The sequence below is a fragment of the Tauraco erythrolophus genome, chromosome 1, assembly GCF_009769465.1.
Source record: "Tauraco erythrolophus isolate bTauEry1 chromosome 1, bTauEry1.pri, whole genome shotgun sequence".
Lineage (NCBI taxonomy): Eukaryota > Metazoa > Chordata > Aves > Musophagiformes > Musophagidae > Tauraco > Tauraco erythrolophus.
The window spans coordinates 28,609,689-28,629,239 of record NC_141465.1 but is presented as its reverse complement, the minus strand read 5'-3'; the positions used below and the strand labels follow the sequence as shown (position 1 = coordinate 28,629,239).

Here is a 19,551-nt window from a genome sequence, read left to right as displayed (position 1 = left end):
TCCTCTTCAAAGCATCTCTTATTTTCTGTCCAGATTATTTAACTGTCATAGAAAATTAGGCAGAGAATGGTAGATGATTAAAATAGATGTAAATGCACTTCACTGACACGGATGTTCTCAAATGCTTTCATTAGTCGCATACTATATCCTCCCCATCTTTTGTAGCTAAATGGTCTATTGTGTCTTGTCATGGGCACTAATGTTCTTCAGAAAAGATACGAATCCTGATTTTTGTGTGCACAAGCCCTCTTTTAATCTCATAAATAGTGTGAGCATGACCTTAGTCAGTGAAAAGGACAGCCTCCTCCAGATCTTACAGACACTGTGAAGAGAGTAAATGGCTTCACATGACTTGGGATTGGGGTGACTTTTTCATCAGGGAAAGATATGGGACATCTTGTTTTCCCTCTACTTTTCAGAAATTTCATCAGAATAGAAAGGTCTTACGAAGTTTATTAAGAAAATATTTTTCCTCTGATTTGAAAAACACTGTTCTGTTTCACTTGCCCCTTTAAGGAAATCTGGTCTCGTGATCCACGTGTTAGAACTTTAAACTAGGAACTTCTGGTAATAATTATGGACTTGTAGATTATAAGCAATGTAATTTTTTAATTTTCTGGGCATCTGCTAATTCAGTGGATATTTAAATCTTTCATTCTAAATCATCCTTTAGCAGGGGAGGTTTAAAGGTTTTGCCTTGATTTTCTTCAGGAGCTGATGGCTAGAGCACTCTGCCCCACATTGGTAGATACTTCTTGAAGGCTATTCTATATCCTTTCCATTACTCTAGCCTGAAGTATTTTTTCAAAGACACTTCTCTTGAATAAGTAGCAAGTTATCATCCCCACCGCAGGTTCCACAGGAAGTTTATGACCAAAAGACCACTCTGGCCTCACAGTGGCAGCAGGTCGAGGCTGGTACTGTGTCCATTTTGCAGCTTTTTTTAAATACCCCTCTGGAGGAGTCTACAGGTGACCTTTGTGCACAATGGATTTTTATCCTAGAATTAAGAAAAAATACACTAAACCTTGAAAAGTGTTCGATGGTTGATTGTGTTTTCTCCTCTTTTTTCTTGTTTGATTGAATGTGTGGAAATGTGTGGATTTGAAGAGAATTTTCTTCTAATTCTCTGGTCATGTCACATGTCATTTTCTGGAGAGACAGGCTGAGAAATTCTGTCTTGGAGAGCATTGTTTCTGCGGGCAGAGGGGCTAGAGTTGTATGAAAACATGGAATATATAGGAATGTGTGTATTATTTTAAATCAGTATACTGGATGTGTTTGATTTTTAGAAGCATCGTAGGTCAGGATTACCTCATAGTTAGATTGATTCATAAACATCTATTTGAATTGATTTCCTGCTCTGTTGCGTCTTCAGTATAAGTGAAAAGAAAAGCTGGAGCATTCCTTTTTGAGATGATACAGATAAAGCATGTGGTGGTGCTAAAATTTTTTTGAAGTCTGATTTTACTGTTTTGTGAAGCAGGATGACTTCTCTCAGCCTTTTCCTTTTGTGTTTCCTGATAATTGCTTCTACCGTTATACTTGAAGGAATTAATAAATTCTTTCAGCATGCCAAATTGAAGATGTCATTCTTTTATTGAATGGATAACAAAAGTCTGAAAACATCTCCCAGTTGTCCAGCTTGAAAATATGATCTGAGAGCAGGTTAGTTCAGGTGAGCTTGACTTTCTGAATGCATAACTTCCATTCAGAAGAGGAGGCACTGTGCCCACTTATGGAAATGTCGTTATGCCTAGTTATCGAAAAATTTCTTGATGCACTGAATATAGGTGTAATTTCATTCATGAGTATGTCGTCTTCCTGTCATCTTAAGTCAAGTTAATGATATCAGTGTCCATGAGTACTGCAGCAGCCCAAAATTGTGGGAGCACAAACTCTCCAACAACAGCTTCCACTTAGTACTTGCTGTGGAATGGTAGATTTTCTTTTCCCAATTACTTGGTTTGGAAACACAGTTGTGTCATTGTGTGTAATTCCCTTGAAGATCAGATTCCTAATAGGGTGTGCTAGGTTGTGAAAGAAGCAAATTAATCATGTTAATTCTTACATGCCAGCAAATTGCAAGTATCCAGTAAGAACCAGTTACAGACTGTCTGCACAAGCTATACGTTATAGCTTTATGTATTATATATTAGAAAGCTAGCGTGTCAGTTGTTGTTCCCAGAGTGGCTTCTGGAATTGTTATCCAGGGGAATTCAAACACTGAAGTGTGAAATGCATCACGATGGGCAGGTATCCTGCAGGGGAGGGCTAAATGTGCCTCTGATGCCAATGAGGTACTAGGTTTTGCTTTACTCAAGCATAACTTTCTCTTCAGATGTGCAGAGTGAAAATTCACAGGTGCTTATTATGGCCAAGAGTATCCGTCATATTCTTGCTAGGCAAACTCTTACTATTGGGATAAAACGGGAAGAGAATTACTGAGGATATATGATTTTACAGAGCAGCTGGATTGATGGAAATGTTGCAGTAATCTAACAGTCAGTTCCCATGCACGTGGGATTACAAATGAAGCAATCTTTCATCAGCGCAGCTTTCTCCTGCTGTGTGATTCTCATATGCCAAATTTAATTGGAAAATGCATTTTCCTGAATAGTGCTACCTGCGCGGGGTTCCAGTTACACCGTTCTGCTTCCTGCTCTTAGATCATACGTACAAAAAATGGCATAAAAGCCATCAGAATAGGTCATATCCCACTTAATGAATATATTTGTAAATTTAATAAATGCATCTCTGTAGAATACTCAGACAACCCAGGATACATTTGGCCTTCAAGTGCTAAAACTGCAATTAATAAATATATTTTATCTAGAGCAGATGCTGCACAATTCAGTTTTGGTAAATTCTGATTTGAACTGTTAAGTGAGTGAAAGAGAAAATGCTCTCTCTTGACCAAGGGAGCTGGATGCAACAAATTAATTTTAAGGTTTTTATTTTTTTATGGATGATTTAGTGATTCCCAAGCAGCCTCTGAATTCAGTACACATCAAAAATTGTTGTGGGATTCATACTCTGACCTTTGGAAGTGTTTAGAGAAAATGATGGATAACTGACTTTTTTTCAGATGTTAGAAACTGATGGAGTTTTAGGTTCTACTGCAATTTTGAGTTTTCGTGTGTATTATAAGGTTGACAAATAAATCTGATCATTTTTATCAGTAAGTAAGACTGATAAATAATTTGTAAATAAATTAAGTAAATAATTATTTTCAGGCAGTAAGACAAAATTCTGTAGCATTTTTTTATATAAATGCTTTTTTGCAGGGCAGTTTCACTTATAAACCTTATGACCTGCTTATTTAGGATGGAAATGTACTTGGCTTTTTCTGCTTCACACAGGACTGAGGGGGAGTAATGAATGCTGATTCATCTGGCAGAAATGTCAGTGATGATATGGGGGGTGCTGTTTGTTTGTTTTAATTTAGACTCTTCAGTCTATTTGAAGCACTTAATGATATGTTAATTTGGAATTAAATGTGGAGTTAAATTTAAACCAGGGGAATTTGTCACAGTGCCTTATGTGGATCAGGATGATGACATACAATGTATGTTCTTGATTACAGTATAGAGTTTCAATTCAGGTTTTTCCCCAAGCATTTTTTAATATTTCCTTGTCTACCTTGATGTTAGGTTGCCATCATCTTACCTGGAGAGGAACGTTCCACATGATAGTACAAAAAAATGTTTCATTCAGAATTTTTACCCAAAAGAGTGCCACAGCATGGAAGTAGGATCTTTCTGCATTTTAATCCAAAGCTTTTAAGGGTGATTTTTTTTTTTTGAGACAATATTGTGAATTTAACCAAATTGAACGAGGAGGGGGTGAGGGGAAGGGAAGGAGACCACAGAAATGGACAAAAAGACTTGAAGCTGTGAAAGGAAAGAGCAGGGTCTTTGATTTGTATTTAATAACTCTTTTGCAGAGATAATAAAAGTTTTTGGGTTTGGACCTACTTTAGCCCACAAACTTCCTTTAATGCTCTCTGCTTTGAACTGAAGGGGAAATGCAGTCATTAATCAGCTGACTGGCTGTTAAATATTAAAAAAATTATACATGTGCACGCATCTATAGCCATATGTTGGTACTTAATTTTAGTTAATAAATAATTTATGTAACTGTCAGGTAGCTAAGAATCTATAGTAATTATAGTATTCTTTCACTGAAGGTAAAGAGTGTCATAGCAGCCTTCTTAAAAAGTTACATAAAATTTCAAGGCCTTGAGTTTCATAGCAGGCAGTAAGAATGGGAGAGGATGATTCTGGTTCTTGTGTGATGAAGTGGTGTGGAAATTCTCATGAACCTTTGCTCAAAGCCCTCTGCAATTGCATAGCCATATACAAAACCAGATTTGTGTTGAAGTCCATCCCTAATGAAAAAGACACCCAGGTCATACAGAAATTAATCTTTATATGTTAATTAATTTTCCTGAATTGGATCTTCCAAGCTTTCTCATGTTTTGAGCACTGTTCGCTACCAGAAAGTTTTAACATGTTGTTTTAACACGATCTATGTGCAATAAAACAATTGCTCTGTATCTAGATTAAATATATTTGGGGTTTTTATAGTTAAAGACAAATAGTCTGCAAGGTAAATCTAAGTGAGACTTTATTCAATGTACCTGCTTACAAGAGGAAACTCACTTGGGTTGTTTTTATGATATGATTTGGGAAACATTGAAATCCACATAGCCTGAAAGAGCAGAAGCAGCAAGAAATGGGAAAGAAAACAAAGTGATAAAGTTGTGATTTTCTTAAAATATATTAGAAACATGTTCTTTTTAGTATAGTTCTAAATATTGCAGCTATTCTTAAGTTCAGAGGTCTATTTCTTCTAACGTTTAGTTCTTAGGCAACAGGGTATTGTCTAAGGCTACGGGATGGTTATTCTCTTACTAACTTCCAGGAAAAATGTCTTAGGTCAGCTGCTTCAGAATGCCTTAAATGTTCATTTTCTGAGAACTCGAAAAAGGAAAAGTCATTTCACCTTATCGAACAAGATTTTCATACGCATAAGAAATTTCTGAAATCTGACTACTGCTTCTACTTACTCTTGCCCTAGTGGTGATGTCTCTAAAACAGTGAAATACTATTTTCCATGGTTCTTGCTCTCTCGGTCTCGATTTAACTCTGAGAGGGAGACATATTGCACTGGAAAAATTTCCAGATAAGAAGACCTGTGGTGTAATTTCGCAGGCTAACCAGGAGAAGAGAAGCAGCTTAAATCTGATGGAGTGATTACATTTCTCTGTCAATATGGATCTGAGCATTGTAGGTTGGGCTCATTTCCAGTATTTCACAGTAATGAATCTAGCATATCGCTCTTTCATCATGATCTTCAAAGGATGCAGGCAACAGAGCCACTCCACACCTTCCAGTAGGCAGGTCACTTTCAATAAAGTTCTCATTGAAGTTGCTCTCTAAATTATATTTGACTTGTACTATACAAACAAATTAGTTCAACACTGAATACCACATAATTGTGTTCTGCAGCTTGATAATGTTATAATTATGATATCTAGCAGTATGTAACATTATAATCTTATAATGCTTGATTCAGCAAAACACCTTAGAATAACAACATGCTTGAAATTCAGTGGAGCTTAACACTTCGTGGTTAGGCACAGACTTCAGCATGATTAAATTTAAGCGTGTGCTTGAGATTTCCTCTGACTTGGGCAGAGGCTGGAAGACATACTCATGGTATTTTCTGATATATTCTCTCCTTTCACCTCTGAGGAGGAACTCCTACGTGATGCATTAAGTTATGTATACGAAACCCACAGGATATACAAGTGACTTAACTACCTTTCTGACTCTGTAGAATTTGCATTCATTGCAGGTATAGAAAGCCTTTGAACCGGAGGTGCTACCTCTCTAAAAGCCTTACTTGTGCTACTAATACTTTGTATTTTGGAGTTCCCTACACAAACACTTACTTACAACACCTCTCAGTAGAAATGACTTGTGGGGAAATACATATGCTTTCTGAACGTGAAATACATCTTTCCATTTGCATTGGGTTTATGGAAGTGCTACTAGCATAACTGTGGGTTGCAGGTGTGCTGTCAGTTCATGTAAGATCTCTAAGATAAATGCAGCTGTGCAGGTAAATAATGTTTTGGGTTTGTTTTGTTTTAAAGCATTCATGAAGGCAAAGCCTTTAAGCAGGTCTTGTTTTCATATTTACCAGTTTGGGGGAGTTTCAATTCATACAGCTGACAAGATACAGACATTCAAATTTAGTTAAAACCTGACTGCATTACATCAGTGCAACTGCTTTGGGCACATGCTTGTGTTGAAGATCATGAGCCATGACATATTGAATTAGCCCATAAACTGAAAGCTGCATCTGAACATGTTACCTCTTACCGCATGCACTGTAGTAAATGATCGTGTAAATGTTCTTAGTGAATCCTAATTGTGACATAGAGCATTTGTGTGATTTAAACTGTCTTCAGCCTGGTTTAAGATAATATGTGTGCACGTGCAAGTGAAGCAATCACTATGACTCAAGCGCTCTGTAATTTCTGCCATTAAGAAGAGTAAGGAGGTTGCTGACACTTCTTCATTTTGTCATTTTGAAAGCACATGCTCAAAAGCAGCCGTAACTTCAGGAAAAACACATGTTCAATTCAGACTGAATGGTGACTGATAAGATGATGAATACAAGGCACTAGGACTCTGCATTTGTACCAATTTATTTGAGCTGGTTCCCAAACCTGTATTTGTTGAGTCAATATATAGATGTCATTTTAAAAAGGAAGTTTGGTGTTGGGTCAAAACTCTTACATGTAATTTGATGGTGTCTTAATTAGTGTTTAGAAGAGGTGTTTTGGGTGAACTTTGTTTCTAAACTGGTTTAAGACCTCAAATTGCTTTATGGAACTTTCAAAGTTACAATTGCCAGTTTTAAAGCTGCTTTTCAGGTAAATTCAAAAGCCTTCCACATGATAGTGACAGCAGAGCTTTTCATCTGGTAGATAGGCTCCTTGGAAAGAAAACATGACAAACAAATACTATAATTACTTTTGGAAATTTTAAATAATGAGTTATGAACTAAATAAAAATGATGTTTTGAAAGATAACTAATGGATTGCTGGTGTTCCAGGGCAGCAAGTGGAGCTGTTTCACATGAATGTTCCAAATGTCATTATAGCTATGCCAGTTCAGGGGTAGAGTAGGTATGCCCCAGAGTCCAACATTGAAAACAGTGTTGTAGGCCAATAAAAAGTGCATGAAGTTACAAAATATAGCGTGGGTTTTGCTGTTCTAAAACTCCATCACCTCTTCTGGGATTTGTCATAGTATCTTTGCTAGTACAACGCTCTTTGCAAAGCTTTACAAGTATAGGTGTGGTCGAGGACATTGTGGATGAATGGCTTCTAACAATCCAGCATCCACCAGAAGATTGTGTAATAAATTTTGTTTCTCTTACTCTGTTGCTTCTAGCTTCCTATGTCACTTTGTAGGATAAGAGAAGAATCTTGAAAGGAGATTGTAGTGGTATTACCCTTCTATCTAGTTCCCTAAACAGATTTCACTTGAGTTTTTCTAGATGCTGTTAAGTAGTAGTGACCCATGGGAGAATGCCTGCAGTGAGCCCAAGAATGAGTGAAACTTTTAGAGATGATGATAAGCACGAGAAGCATTTTATTGAAGTACCAGAAGTGAGCCTGTTTCTCATCCTGACAAAGAAGGGGTTTGGGTGCCTGAAGAAGAACCGTAGGTGCCTGAAGGAGAAGCAGCAGTTGCGTGCCCTCACACCAAATCCAGAGCTGCTGGAAGGTTTGAGGTCCCAACTGGGTGTGGATTTTTCCCAAGGTCATGGTTGCTTTTGAGCACATGCTCTCAGGGACAAAAAGTTTCAACATCTGCCTTATTCTTCTCGGTGGCAGGACTTAGCAGAACGCTACAAGGAGATAATGAGCCTTGCAACAGAAAGTTTATTATAGGAAGATTGTCTTGGAGTTTTTGTCCTGTTGGTTTGACAGGAGATGAAATTTTGAAGAGCAGCCTAGAATCGCTCTATTTTCAGCACCTAATAATGAAGATATTCACCACACAAAGAAAACCCCTGAAACAGCCTTGAATGCATATCCTAGCCTCCAGCTGTGTCTGTAGTCCCTGCTTATTTAGGGAATTGTCTTTTGTAGGGTGGGGGAATTGAGTTGGCAACTGTGAAAAAGGGAGGGAGAACTGTATCGATGGGTTTCCATTAGCGTAACTGATCACTGAAGTAGCTATCAATACTTGGAACAGAATCAACACTGAAAAATCGATCTTGGACTTTGCCAACTAGTGTCGATAACTGGAAATCGTAGGGCAAACTTTTTTAGCAGTTCAGAGATTGAAACAATTGTTTGCAAATGATTTACTCAATGCAGACACAGCTGCCTCGGTCTGATGGACTCCAGCACAGTTTCTAAGCCAGGCACTTCCAATTTCTCACTATCGTTCAGTGTCTGACTCATCATGTCAGATGGGCTTGATTCATTTTGGCCATTGTTTCCCCGCTTGTAAAATGGATGTGATCATAATCTGCTAGTTGTGATATCTGTCCGCCTCACTTGAGCCATTGTGCGGGTCAGTTAATGTCCGTGCCGTGCGCTGCAGCGCAGCGGAACGGGAAACAATGGAGCCTGCAACTGCTCGCGATGACATGCTCCCCGTTGGGTAGCGTTGAGAGAGACAGACTTTGTGTGCGCCTCCCTCCCAGCCCCTGAGGATTTGGATATAATCACAGTATTGTGATGGGAGTTGGGTGCTCCTCTCCGTCAGCCTGGCAGGCGCAGCTGTGCCTGCACCGTGGCCTCCCCCCGAACGCCCTGCCAGCCCTGGTGCCGCTCCTCCGCTGATGGAGCTCAGCTTCTTCTCACCCTGCTCCTTCTCCTCTATGCACCGTTTGTCTCTTTCTGAGGGCAGGAGCTGTCTGCAGGTAACACGGAGTGCGTCGGCAGCAGGGAATGGACAGGAGCTGTGGAGAATCGGCACCACTGGGAGAAAAGGGGCAATGAGGGCACAGACCCCAGCACCGCTCCCTGCCACTGCTGCATGGGCTGCAGCTCTCTGCAGCTGCCCCACGCCATCCTCTGGGGCCGGGGAGGGCAGTGGGAACGAAGGGAGCTGAACCCCAAAACCCTTCTGGTTCCTGGCTCCGAAAGGCTTGGGGGAACTGAGATGCTGGCGATACTGTAATACTCACTTTCCTGTGATCTGTGATGACTTGGTATTATAACACTCTCAACTCCTGTCTCCCCTGGCTCCCTGCAAGGCACTTGGACACCAGACTTCTTGCTCAGGCCACTAACATCCAGCTCCTTTTTTGTGAAGTCTCTTTGTCCCTAGCTAACGAAAATTAACATCTGTCATGTGATATGTCTGCTCAATATCACACTGCTTCACCTGCCTCTACTCTGATAGAAAGACACACTTTGATTTGATAAAGGATTAGTGTAAGCGCAGTGGGGAGACAAAAATTGGACTTGCCTTTCATGCTGACGATGTATTAGGTATCTTATAAAATAATAGTTTTCAATAAAACGAACATGAAAAGAAAAGCAATTCAGTGTTACGTAGGCTTTCTATACTGTCCTAGTAAGTCACTGTAATGAACAAATTAAATCACAGAATTAGCTTTTGTGTACACTTTAGGCTTACTGTCTACTAAAGCAGTTGCTGTTTAAACAGGAAAATTGGTTTTAAAATATCATTTTACAAGATTCAAGACCCATGTTCGCTCCAGGGCTGGGGTTACACTTTTTGTTTAGTTTTGGTGTTCCGAATTTGGTGCAGTAATGGAGTGGCAGAGGATTATGTCAGCTGTCTCAGGGTGATCTTTAAGACACTTATTGCAGAGCAGAGCCCTACTATATCATCACTGATGAAAGTACTGAAGTAGTGCCAGCTCTAATGCTCGTGACTTGGTGGGGATCCTTACTGAGGGCTGCTGCATGGGTGCAGCATACTTCTGTGGTGTACAGCGCAGTATAAGGTTGGAAGGGAAATAACATTCAAAAGACTTTACTGAGTGGTCTAAAGTTCTGGTGTGTATAGGAATTTAGATGCCCTTTCTCACTGACGATACTGGGGAATAAGTGAGGCCCTACAGAGTGACATAAAGGATCTGGCAGTAGAGTGGGGACTCCTGTCCCTGAATTGCTACAGGTCGCAGATGTGGATGTGAAGCAGTGACAGTCAGGGGATCTTTAACAAAGAGAAAAGAGAAGCCAGTCTTAATAAAAGCTTTTGTATCATCAGCTGTCATGTGCAGGCATTTGCACTCTAGTAGTGTCACCTTCACGGTCTTCGATTCTGATCTGATAAGCTCTGTAATATCTGCATACAGATTACATTGGTGCATTATTAACAGTTATTTATCTCCTTCATTGCAATCACTTGCTTACTTCAGTGTGCTCTTGTGCACCAAGTTCCCTCAAAGTACTTGCAAGTACTGTGTTGCTCCTACACAAAAATGGCGGTGAAGGATGAACTTTGGTGTGAGAAGGGAGTTGGACTAATGAAGCACTCACAACCTCCAAGCTTATTTTTAGCACTGAGTTGAACAGTCTGTCCTATACACCTGATGGAGCTGAAAAGTGCTTTGATTGTTCTCACCTTGTATAAGTCCAAAAAAACCCAACCTAGATAATATTGCACAGCTTTAGGTCCTGGTTGCTTGTAAAATAATTTGCCTACAGATGCCTATTACTGCTGAAGGTTTTTAACAAAGAACTAGTTCAGTATTTTGGCAAAGTTAGATATGTTAAAAGAACTAATGTTTCTTCAGATTCAGTGTGTTATAGTAAGCCGAATTTAATACAGTAACCATTGTGGTGATTTAGGATTTAAGAGCTGTGACAAGCTTTGATAGTGAGCTTTTAAGAGGAAGGGGAAATAATAAAGACATTCCTTCCTGTGGGCCTCTCACGTTTTTACTTATGACAGCATGTTGAGTTGAAGGGAAGTGATTTGTGCTTCCTTTAAAAGTGGTGAGGAAGAGTCCAGGGACTTGTAAAGCACAGACCTGTGATCTGTTATGTGGTGGAAATGTGGGTAGGAAACGATATTGAACAGTTCTGGTTGATGTTTAAAAAAGATGCCTTACGTAGCTGCAGTGCTTATCGCAGAGTTTTGACTATTCCAAGCCTTTGTTTTTCTTTATCATAAGAAAACAGCATCTCAGTAAATTATTACTTTAATAGCATTGGAAATAGGTCATCCAAAATACAGGCTCTTTCAGATAATTTCTGTGTTGAAATTTCCTTGCAGATGAATTACTTCAGAAAGAGCAAAACTATTCTGACGACGTTTTGGCCAATATGATCAGTGAACCCAGAATCAGCTATGGAAATGATGCTCTCATGCCTTCATTGACGGAAACTAAGACCACAGTTGAACTTCTTCCAGTGGATGGAGAGTTCAGCCTAGATGACCTTCAGCCATGGCATCCCTTTGGTGTTGATTCTGTTCCAGCCAATACTGAAAATGAAGGTATGTACAATAGAGGGAGAAATCACAGAATATTCTGAGTTGAGCTTTGTGGTTTCTTTTCATGTTGTTCCCTGAAAATTGACATCTTTCTGATGTAAGCAGGATAGATGTTCTCAAATGTAAGTTTAGAACTGGTCTGCTGTGTCAGCCGTGTCTCTTTGATAGAACAGAAAAGCCTGCCTGAAATTTGGAATTTAGGCACACAATAAATGTCAGTATTGAGCTTACTTTCCTTTAAAAACAAATCAAAATAAATTCCTAAAATTATGAGCGACAGTCTTATAAAATACATGACAGTGAGCTAAGGGAGATAGGTAAGTTGTTAGATTTGTGCAGTGATGAAAAGAGTGCTTTAGTTAAGGAAGAGGTTTTTATTTGCTGGCATGAAAATGATTACAGACCCAACACAATCGTAGCATGAGAGTTGATGTTATTTCCCCCTTAGACAGGTTGTCTGGAATGTACTGCAGTAATGTTCCTGCATACTCAGCAATGCAACTGGCTAGTGAAATTTTTTTCCTGAGGAGTATTTTATGTTGCTCATGGACTAATTTATTGAAGTGACTGCATAATACTTTAATAATTTATGTATAATCTGGAATTGGTAGTTTACTTAGGTGCCAGAGACAATCAGAAACCTGAGGGACTTCGATCATGCCATTCAAGTTCCTCCTATTGCATTTGTTTTCCTTTATCAGTTCAACTCCACTAGTGCTAAGTTAATCACATTAGTGAAAGTTTCTTACTGCAAAGCTGCAGTAGATTGATGGAGGCCAGAGCTACAGAAGTCTTTTTTTCAGGGAAATTTGTGATTTGTAGCTGAACTGCACAGACATTAACGTCCTCCAGAAGTCTTTTGAAACCTCTAGCTTAGGCACTGCCTGCTCTCAGAATGAGTTTGAGACCAACCTTATGCAGTCAGTCTCACTCCAGCATGATATGTGGGCAGCTAGGTGCTAGGGAGAGGAAAAACAGGGCATGGACATGGATTTGCCAAGTCTGGTGTTGGTGTCAGGTGAAATCAGTGGAGTCAGAACTTTGTGATCAAAGTGGCTTGTCCCCAGGAGTCAGAGAAGGCTAAGATCAGGCGAAAGAAAAGACATGGCTGGGATCTGAGCAAAGGTCAACAAATCAGTGAGGCATACCAGATTTGAGGGGAAGAGGAAGGGCTGTCAGGCTAAAATCAGACCACCAGTGAGTCAGCACTACAGGTAGGGACCGAGAAAAAGAGCAGAGAGAGCTGGACCAAACTCAACGGACTGGCCAGCAGCAAGAATCAGAAGGCAGAAGATGGTGACAAGGACTCCAGACGTGTCTGGAGGGCACTTGCAGCCAAGTGCCGTGCTGAGCGGCCGAGAGCAGCTGGCCAGCTTGCGTCAGGTGCTGGCGAGAAGTACAAACGGCTGACTAGACTGGTAGGCTAAACTTCAGTTTCCTGGGGAATCAGCTGCAGCTCGCTGTAGTGTCTGTGTCAAGGCTGTCTGCCAGGAGCAGGCCACCGTCCAGCCGGTGTTGTCTGACCTGCAGGAATTTTCCAATACATCTCTTGTGGCAATTTTTCCCATAGTTGAGGCATACAGGGCATCAATTTCTATACCCACTGCCTGCTTTCATGAAACTTGGGCATAAAAATTAATTACTTCTGAAGTCTGTCCTCCCAGCTTTCAAAATGTACTGATTTCAGTCACCAAGTTCAGAAGTGATTAGGTAGACAGGTGCACCCAGACATACCCACAGTTCAATCACACAAGCTTTTTTTCTTCTGAAACCTGGCTAAGCCCAGAATTTAATAATGCAAGGTACATACTTCAATGTGACACTGAATTCCCATAGGCAAGTATATTAAGCATGATTGTCCTTTTAAAATATGTGACAGCAAATAAACAAAAACTCTCCTGCCTTGAATAACATACTGTTTAATTATGAATCCTGTGTGTTTTAATGCACTGCGCTGTTTGTTGCAGAACTTCCTAATGTTTACTGTGAGAACTTTCATGCCTTTAAGTTGTTGGTTTTTTTATATCAGGATTGTATTTGTCATGAAGTTACTGCAGCAGACAATTGTTAAGCCAACTGTTATTAGCATTTAAGTCTGCACAGTCAGAAGTAGAAATTATTTGATGGCTTAAACCTTTTCAAGTCGTTCTTGTTTCCCATTATACTTCTCTATCACCTACTCAACCACGGTGTTGTTAATGTGATCATGCCTGCAATACCTTCTTTCTCTCTTTAGATACCGTCTCTATACCTTTGCTTGTAGTATCAAAGGGGAATTTCACAGCCTCATCTTTTTCCTTTGTGTTTGTCTCCTACCTCTTTGTTTCAGAAACCCAGGACTAACTGTGCCATTTGTCCTCACTTCCCATGCCTGTTTTCTTCTGTGGCCATGGTCTAATCCCAGGCTTTGTCTAAATTGCTTCCAAAAACATGTGTCTGTCTTGTTATAATATGCTTTGGAAGTCGCAAGAAGTAAATTAACAATTAATACAATTTTCTCCTTATCTTTTTTCCTCTCTTTCCACTGAAGGTCTTTTTGCTTAGTCTGTTTTTCACACTGTAAATTCCCCTTATGCAGGGAGGTTTTTGTTTTATGCAGTACTGAGCAAGTCATTACTGTTTCTTAACAAATAGCCATTGATCAAAAAAGATATAAGTTCAAAAATCATGTGCTAGAGAAACCTAAAATACTGTAGAGTGACTAACCATTGCAGAATTAGTGACAGTCACCATCTCCTGCTGCTGAGAGATGCTGAGCATGCCAGCAGAGGTCGGAGAACTGAGCATCTCGGCTGCCATTTACATGGGTGAGGGCCGAGGGTACTCAGCACCATTCAAAGAGCTGTTGTGCTGTATAAGCAATAGTTTTCTTCGGTGCTGAGCAGGCACACCAGGTAAATCATTTACTTCATTGCAAATTTGTATTACTGTCAAAACAGATTTCCAGTGGGACCGTTGACGTCTGAGAGGCAGCTAAACAGATCCTGGAGCTGGCTGGGTTAGCATCTGGGATCCCACCCCCTCCAGTACAGTCACAGCAACAGGACTCGTTTTTAACAAACCATTTGGGGAATGCTTAAACCAAAACAGGATTGCGGGAAAAGTGGAAGAAATTGCAGCCATTAAGTCTTAGTTTCAAAGTATCCAGTATTCTGCATGCAAGCGATGAAGTTAACCTACAAAAAATGCCTTAAATTTGTCATTAGTTCCCATGCCTGTTTTCTTCCATGGCCATGATCTAATCCCAGGTTTCTCCCAGAAGTATTACTGGATTCATACCTTGTGATATAATCTCAAGGTTTCATAACCCCATTTGAAATTTTCCCAATCTAAGCTGCATGTTTAGGTAAAAGGATAGATTTTATGCAAACAGTTTATTTTAATAAAATTGCTTTTTTTCCAATAAACGAGTGAAAAATAGCCTAAAAATAAAAAGACCTTAAAAGTCTAACATAGCTCAGTAGTTTCTGAAAGTATTTCCTTCCATGTTGTTTCCCTGAGGTAGTTTCCTAGTAAAGGTCCACAGAAACGAATCCAAAACACCAGGTAATATACTACACAACTTGAGTGGCTGAACCTGTGTCTCGCAAATTGCGATACAAATTAGGTTAATGAAAAATGCTCTCTGAGGACACTGCAGAAGGCACCATCAAACTTTCAGGACATTGTATTTTAACAATGAAAAACGCACCTTCAGAGGTGGGAGCAAAACCCCAACAGCTGTGAATCTCTGATGCTGCCAAGGTCCCTGGGCATTTTCCAGTGACTAACTGGGTTTAATGTTTGACCCTCTGTATTTTACCATGCAGTTACAGTTAGCCTTAGCAGCAAAGTATTTATCTGAAGTGAGATTTTTTGTCAATGTATTGTGTTATCCTTAAAACTTGCCGAGTTACACCCTTCAATGCTGTTCTTGGTAGGTGAGCATCACATAGCTCTCCTCGCCTGCTGGCTTGTACCAGCTTTTGAGCTTTTCGATTCACCTTTTTTTATTTTTGAAAAGAGAAGCAACCACATTCTCTCTTGCTTTTCTGAAGGTATTCACATTAGATACAAGGTAGGATGTGTAGCCTGTATGAAGCCTTGAGTAGTCAGCATAAGCAGATCTCTACCAATTTAGTTTTGTGAGGCTATTTGGAAAATAAATTTTCAGTCTTAATTCTGTGTAATTCTGTGCACATGGAAGTGTGTTTGAGAGAAATGTGGTTCTGGAGCATCAAACAGAATGCCGTTTTTATAATAATGCACAGTACATCTTAGAGTTTTTATTAATCATAAACACTGGGTTAATAGGTTTAAACTTCTCCCCTCTATATCAACTGTTGTGAGGCAATGTGGTCCAGTGGGGCAGGCAATGAGGAAGAGCATGGACAAGATTTATTTATACATACATCAATACCAGAGCAAGAGCAAGCAGGTTTTGAAATGCAGCTGAAATTCAAAAGGTGGCAGCTCAGGGCTCTCCAGAAACCAGCCTTTCTTTGTATCCTGCTGCCCAGGGTACGCTGCACTTAGGCACCTGGAATCATCATCTGCTTTAGAAGACGTTTGGCTCTGAGCTTTTGCCTCCAGATTTTGCCCTGCAACTGTTTTGTGACCTTGAGCAAGTCGTTTCACTTTTGTGTCAGTTGTGAAATGTACCAGTAATGTTTACCTTTTCCCCTGTAAAGTGCTTCCAAAACTATAGAGGACAAGAAGAATTATTCATTATTAATACTTTAACCTAACTCCACAAATACTGCATTACCCTGAGGTCAAATCCATGCTTCTGTACAACAGAAACTTCCTCCATCCTTTTCTCCCTTCACCTACTCCCGTTTTTATTGCTACCCACAACCTGCTCTCTCAGTTCACCATAGCTATGGGCTGTAGGGTTACAGAGTGCTGAGCGAGAGGGAGATAAAACCCCTCAGCCTTCCAGGGAGGAGGCAGGAGCCAGGGTGACAGAGGAGGGTTCTGCAGGAGCAGTTTGGGTAATGCTGCTCCTTGGCTGTTTCTTCCCTTCAGTCCTTTCCACTGAAAGTTACTGCTGACCTGCTTGGCGGTTGGTGCCAACAATATTGGAAAACCTAGCAGAAAACTTAAATAGGAAAATACTTAAAATTGTAGTTTTTAGTTAAGGACAGAAATTGGTTTTTGTATAGCACACTGTAAGGAAAGCAATTACATGGTCTGCTAGTGCCACTCTGAACTGCTGTGAAGGAAAGTGGTTTGATGGCTTGGCTGTGCAGCACCAGGCCAGCAAGCTCTGTGAAAATTTTGCCCTTCTGGAAACACAAGCAAGTCGGATCTGCAGACGCAGTTTCAGTCTGCAGCTACTGTAAAGCTGACTTACTGCTTTTTTCCGGAGGCAGGAGCTATTGCAGTCATCTCCTGTGTGCAAAGGACATGGGTGCCTCATAGGGTCTCACTTACAAGCATGGTAGGTTGTTTGTCAAACCCATAGGAACACTTAGCAAGTGACACAGGCTTCCTGAGAAGATGGGAAGTTCCCTTGCTTAAGTCAGCAGTATCGTTTGCTGACTTAGGGTTTATAAGTTAGCATTGATTAAGAGTAACTGCAAGAACTTACCATGTCCGCTCTTGCTGCTGGTTCTGATCAGCTGAGTGGAAGAAGTTTGCACGTGATGAACATAATTTCGCTCTATAGACAGAAATTCTGTGATGTCGATGGTTTCTCACTTTAAGCAGTAACCAAAATACGGTGCAAAATTGACACATCAGCTGTGAAGCTTTCATTTTGAAGTCATGCCCATCCCTTCCTTTTATTTCCAGGATTAACTGAAGGCAGATCTTTTCTAGCTGTTGCTTTGGTAACTTTGTTTATGCAGTATGTCTCTCCTGCACTGTCCCAACAGAGAAGAGCAGTTGACTTTATGGTTTTGGGGGATTTTGTTTATTTTTTGTTTGCTTTTTTGTTTCTTTTCTGCACATGCCCAGTTGAGCCAGTCGATGCCCGCCCAGCTGCAGACAGAGGACTCACCACACGACCAGGTATATAACTTGCATGGCTTTTACCTAACCTGTGTTTTCCCAGTGTGCATGTGGTCTGCTTGAGCTGAAATGATCACCTTTGCTTTGGTATAACCCTCTCTTAAAATGTAATGCTATGCCATGAACCAGGGAAGTGTTCCCACACAAACCCTTGTCAGCTTGTGTGAGTGCTGTCCGTGTCAAGGGCCGCGGGGACGTGTACTTACAGAGGGAGTGGGACCCAGAGACCCAGAACTGATATTCATATCAAGTTGCCATCCCTTCTAGCAATAATGCTTTGGCAGGTGCGGGAGGGAGTAGACGTGGTGCTCTGTAGTGCAGAGAATACTTTTAATTTGGGAACATATGATAGAAATGTCAAATCCTCTATGTAGAGTATAAAGTTTCCTGTAAATTTGGGCTAATAAAGAATTCATGTATACAATTTTAGAATTGCAGGGGACATCAGGATTTATTTGCTGTGATATTTACCTTGGCTAACTCCGAATATCTGAAAATTAATACATATATTCTCCCTCTGGATTCACTGAGGACACCTCTATATGGCTGTTCATTCCATTTTAGGATAGATGGAGTGATTCTTTGCCCTCTGTAGGTACCTATGTCTTCCTGTTGATTTCAGAGTAATAGCGGATGATTAGCTTGAGTCTGGCTGCAAATGTTTGAAAAGTTAAATGGGACAAATCCAATATTCAAAGTAAAAACTTGCTTTTTGTACTAACTTTTTTTGCTTTTTAGGTCGTTTTCCCCTTTATTTTTGTTTAGGATTATGTAGAAATGGCTTCCATTGAGAGCAAACAGCCTTTTATATCAGAAGTTACTCTCCAACACATAGTGAGATTAGATCGATGTATTTTAGGGTCAGAATTATTTCGATGTCACATTGTCATTGTGTTTTTGTCTTCAGATCAGATAAAACTGATCAATCTGTCTTCTTTTTACCTTCATCTTTTCCTCCAAAAGTCCGTTAAATAGCATTATGGGCAACACCCTCCTAGTGTGTTTAAATCTTTCTCATAACTCACTAGTGTTTACTGGCTACAGAAATTACTACAGTGGGAAGTAAAATAAGCTCATATGTTATAGCAATTGGGATACATGTCAAGGCTGGCCAGGTGATGTGTTCCTGGCACTTTTAGGAGTCTGACATCTTTACTTGGGTTTGGAGTCTTAATTCACTTCATGAAGAGAGCGTGGAAACAGATACAGAGCCTGCTGTACAGAAGTGCCAAAAATCATGGGATCAGGGAACATCCTCCCAATACTGGCTTATCTCTGCCTTCTGGTTTAGATTTCTTCCCCAGGAGCAGTAGAAATATCATCACAAACAAGAGATGAATGTGTTTAATCTGAATTTTGTAATGTTAGTTCAATCTAGCAATTTTCTAGTAATATTAAAGTTTGTGATTGTTAACTATTTTAATTTCAGTCATCTTGAAAAATCTTCTGTTATGAGACACATATTTATTACTAAAGGTTATTCCTTCTTCCCTTCTATTCCTCCACACATAAACACAGGTGACAGAAATGTTTGGTGTCTCTTCTCTAGAGAAAGGATTTTCTCACACTGCCACACTATAGTTTCAGAGTGGAATGATGTGATTTAGTTCACCGTATCAGAGTGTTTTATTGATTGGGGTGATACAAATGAAACCAAAAGTATGGCTGGCATAGGTCGTGACTGAGCTTTGTGAATGTGTGCGATAGACTACTAAGGAGAGGTAAAAAATAGTTCGGCATGTGACCATTATGGCTTGGAATTTCCAACAGATACAGTAACTTTTGTACGATGAAAATCACATGGGATATTTCCTCAGTTTTCTGCTCAAGTGCAAGAGTAGTGCCGTGCAGGGGCTTGTGCTGCCGTCGTCGCTTTTAGCACAGAGTTGAAGTGCTGCAAAGGCCCATGCTCTGCTTTTGGCACAGAGACCGAGCCCCTCCAGCCTGGCAAGGACACATGCCGCGTTTCTCCGTGCAGAGGGATGCTTACGTCCCTGGAGAGACAGAAATCTCTCACTTCTGCGCCTGCGTTCCACATTTCACAGAA

General features: G+C 40.2%; 1 protein-coding gene across 1 annotated transcript in view; it reads left to right on the top strand.

Annotated features, from left to right (window-relative positions):
• The window catches only part of APP (amyloid beta precursor protein), a 189,946-nt gene that overhangs the window by 149,959 nt on the left and 20,436 nt on the right, over positions 1-19,551 (top strand). Inside the window, 2 exon segments of the mRNA XM_086631552.1 lie at positions 11,292-11,513; positions 17,451-17,504. Coding sequence (XP_086487678.1) covers positions 11,292-11,513; positions 17,451-17,504 — 276 coding nt within the window.